Genomic DNA, 2,942 nt, shown 5'->3' with positions numbered 1-2,942 from the left:
GATCTTTTCCATGAGTTTATTTATATCAGTTGCTTCATCTACATATTCGTCACTTCCTAACGCTTGGGGAAACGAGGCTAATATTTATAAGCGAAGATTGTATTGATTTATTTTTATATGTATAACCAATACAGTCTCATTTTTGTCGTAAACAAACTGCCGTCCCGTCTCTTATTGACCCGATTTACACGAGGAGACATCTGGAAGGGAGGCACTGGAAATTCTCTTTTGATGTTTCATTCGCTTTCACACGGGCAAAAATGTTTCCGCGACATTTTTGACATTTTGCATATTTTGACATTTCTCTAATTTGTGCAGTGATTATTATTCTCAATTTTATAAAGTGAAGGAAATATTTTCCAAAAATATGGATAAAAAACAAAAGTGCGAATTAATTACAAGCATATTTCAATGCATTAGAGAAGCTATGCAATTGGACTCCGATGACAGCGATAAAGAGGAAATACTTTTAGGTATGTTACTAAGTGCTTGTAAAATGTGCACATACGATTTTTAATTACTATATATTCCTAATAGGATTGGCCAGATTGGGCGAGAAAGCTGCATCGTTGCCTATCAAGAGAGCCAAGCGGCAATGGATAAAGGAATGGAGGAAAAATAGGTGCGATCGCGGCTCGTTCGCCTTTTTAAACAAAGAATTGCTGGTACACGATGAGCAAAGCTACAGGAACTTCCTACGAATATCAAAATCTCAATTTGATTATTTGCTGTCGCTAATAGCGAATGATATACAACGCTCTGATTCGACTATGAGAGCCGCAATTCCCGCAGCAGAAAAATTGGCATTGACGCTGCGATTTCTCAGCACTGGTAAGTTAAAAGAAATGGTAATGTAGCATTGTTATGAGCGGGTGTTTTTTTCAGGAGAGTCTTACGTGAGTTTGGATTACCAGACCCGTTTATCCAAATCTTCAATTTCCAGTATAGTTCCTGAGGTATGCAGTGCCCTTTATAACAAATTGAAATCGTCGTATTTAAAGGTATGCACTATTTTTAGTATAGAAATTGTAATATTTTGCAATTAATGACAGTTTTTACGCAGTTTCCAAACAGCAATTCAGAATGGGAGGCCATTGCAAAAGAATTTGCAGTTAAATGGCAATTCCCCAACTGCATTGGCGCGTTAGATGGTAAGCATATAACTTTTCGTTCATCACGTACTGAAGGAGCTTTCTATTACAATTATAAAGGGACTAGAAGTATAATTTTACTAGCCCTGGTGGATGCTAATTCCAAATTTATTTTCGTGGACGTTGGTTGTAACGGTCGCAGTAACGATGCTGGAGTATTTCTGCAAAGCAAATTAAGGGATGTTCTGCAAGAAGAGAAGGAAATACCAAAAGCTGCTTCAATAGGAAACGATCGACGCCTACCGTACCTCGTAGTCGGAGACGATGCATTTCCTCTGCAGATGCATTTAATGAAGCCATATCCCTACCACACGCAATGCCAGGAAAAACAAGTTTTTAATCAAAGACTCTCTCGTGCAAGGCATGTGGTGGAACATGCATTTGGAATTTTATCCAATAGATTTCGCGTCTTTCTAGCTCCGATAAATCTGAAAGTGGCCACTGTAGAGAAAATTGTATTGACGTGTTGTGCTTTACACAATTATTTAATCGAAAATGGCGAAATGTTCACTGATGAGAGAGTAAACGCAGAAACTGTAAATAATAACCACTCAACTGATTCCGATGTATTCTACAATCCGCGAAAAGGTGCAGCAGAGAACGTACGTGAACAGTTTCTCAAATATTTTAATGAAGAAGGCAAACTGGATTCGTTACATAATAAATAATTTGTTTTTATTTATATATATGTATACATTAGTCTTTGTTTTTTAATATAAAAAAAATTAATTAAAAATTCACTTCATGTGTAAACGCTTAACTGAAACAAAGTTACAAAAAAATAATTGGCTTTCAATGCAGTCTTTTCTTTAAGGCACTTTGGTGTTCACATTTCTTAAACATAACGTCTTATTATCTTATTATGACTTATTTACTAAAACATAGTATTTGGCACGGAGCATAATTATCAACTTTTTATATATATGTATACATTAGTCTTTGTTTTTTAATAAAAAAATAAATAAATAAAAATTCACTTCATGTGTAAACGCTTAACTGAAACAAAGTTACAAAAAAATAATTTGCTTTCAATCCAGTCTTTTCTTTCAGGCACTTTGGTTTTCACATTTCTTAAACATATTCTTATTATTACTTATTTACTAAAATATTACTTATTTACATAATATTTGGCACGGAGTATAATTATCACTTTTTTTTATGCTTCAGTATCTAGAAATGAAACAAAAAAACAATTGTAATTCAACATCAACATGTTCCATAAGTTTTTTAAGCCATACGTACTCTATTCGCAAAAATCTTATCCGTCAAAAACTCCCTCCATGGATAGCTGCAACAGATCCTTGTCTGACGATGAAGACGTTCTGTTTGATGTTGGAGTGCTACGCTTCTGTTGAGATTCTCCTATATATTTTTTTATCACTGATTGGATTTCCCAAGCGGCGTCCTGCTGTTTATCAGGATCTATCTCATCCATTTGATTGGAAACCAAAGCTCCCAACCATGCGTATTTTCTGCCATTTTGTGGTTTATTTTCGATAATAGACCTAAATAATGAAAGCTCCTGTTGCATATCAGCGAACTGGTTGCTTTTCTATAAAAAACAAAATTTGATTTTTTTTGTATATTTATCGTCAAGTTTTGTACCTTTTTTCGTTTTTTCAGTTGCTCATCATTTACACTCGAGCTACCGGTTTCTGTGCTGTTTTCTGTACTTAAATTACTTGAGTTACTCGAAGAAGGCATCTGAAAAACAAATTTGTGAAACATGTTAAATTATGTCAGTTATGTATTGAAATACATTTTATTATTACCTCAGTATTGTCTTGGCTC

The 2,942-nt window shown here is 34.5% G+C and overlaps 1 protein-coding gene across 1 annotated transcript; it reads left to right on the top strand.

Annotated features, from left to right (window-relative positions):
* The first annotated feature begins 344 nt into the window (after positions 1 to 344).
* On the top strand, positions 345 to 1,819 carry LOC128869814 (uncharacterized). Its single transcript, XM_054112415.1, has 5 exons — positions 345 to 473; positions 538 to 831; positions 886 to 1,001; positions 1,064 to 1,151; positions 1,212 to 1,819. Exons 1-5 carry the CDS (start codon positions 368 to 370, stop codon positions 1,817 to 1,819), a joined length of 1,212 nt encoding a protein of 403 aa, XP_053968390.1. The 5' UTR covers positions 345 to 367.
* The last annotated feature ends 1,123 nt before the right edge of the window (positions 1,820 to 2,942 follow it).

The sequence above is a fragment of the Anastrepha ludens genome, chromosome X (assembly GCF_028408465.1).
Source record: "Anastrepha ludens isolate Willacy chromosome X, idAnaLude1.1, whole genome shotgun sequence".
Lineage (NCBI taxonomy): Eukaryota > Metazoa > Arthropoda > Insecta > Diptera > Tephritidae > Anastrepha > Anastrepha ludens.
This window is presented reverse-complemented; position numbering and strand designations above follow the sequence as displayed.

What these genes read in the sequence shown, in the direction of transcription:
- LOC128869814 (XM_054112415.1), top strand. Translation starts at nt 368, where the DNA reads ATGGATAAAAAACAAAAGTGCGAATTAATTACAAGCATATTTCAATGC. An exon ending in TAAAGAGGAAATACTTTTAG is followed by an intron (nt 474 to 537) that starts GTATGTTACTAA and finishes TATTCCTAATAG; the next exon opens with GATTGGCCAGATTGGGCGAG. An exon ending in GCTGCGATTTCTCAGCACTG is followed by an intron (nt 832 to 885) that starts GTAAGTTAAAAG and finishes TGTTTTTTTCAG; the next exon opens with GAGAGTCTTACGTGAGTTTG.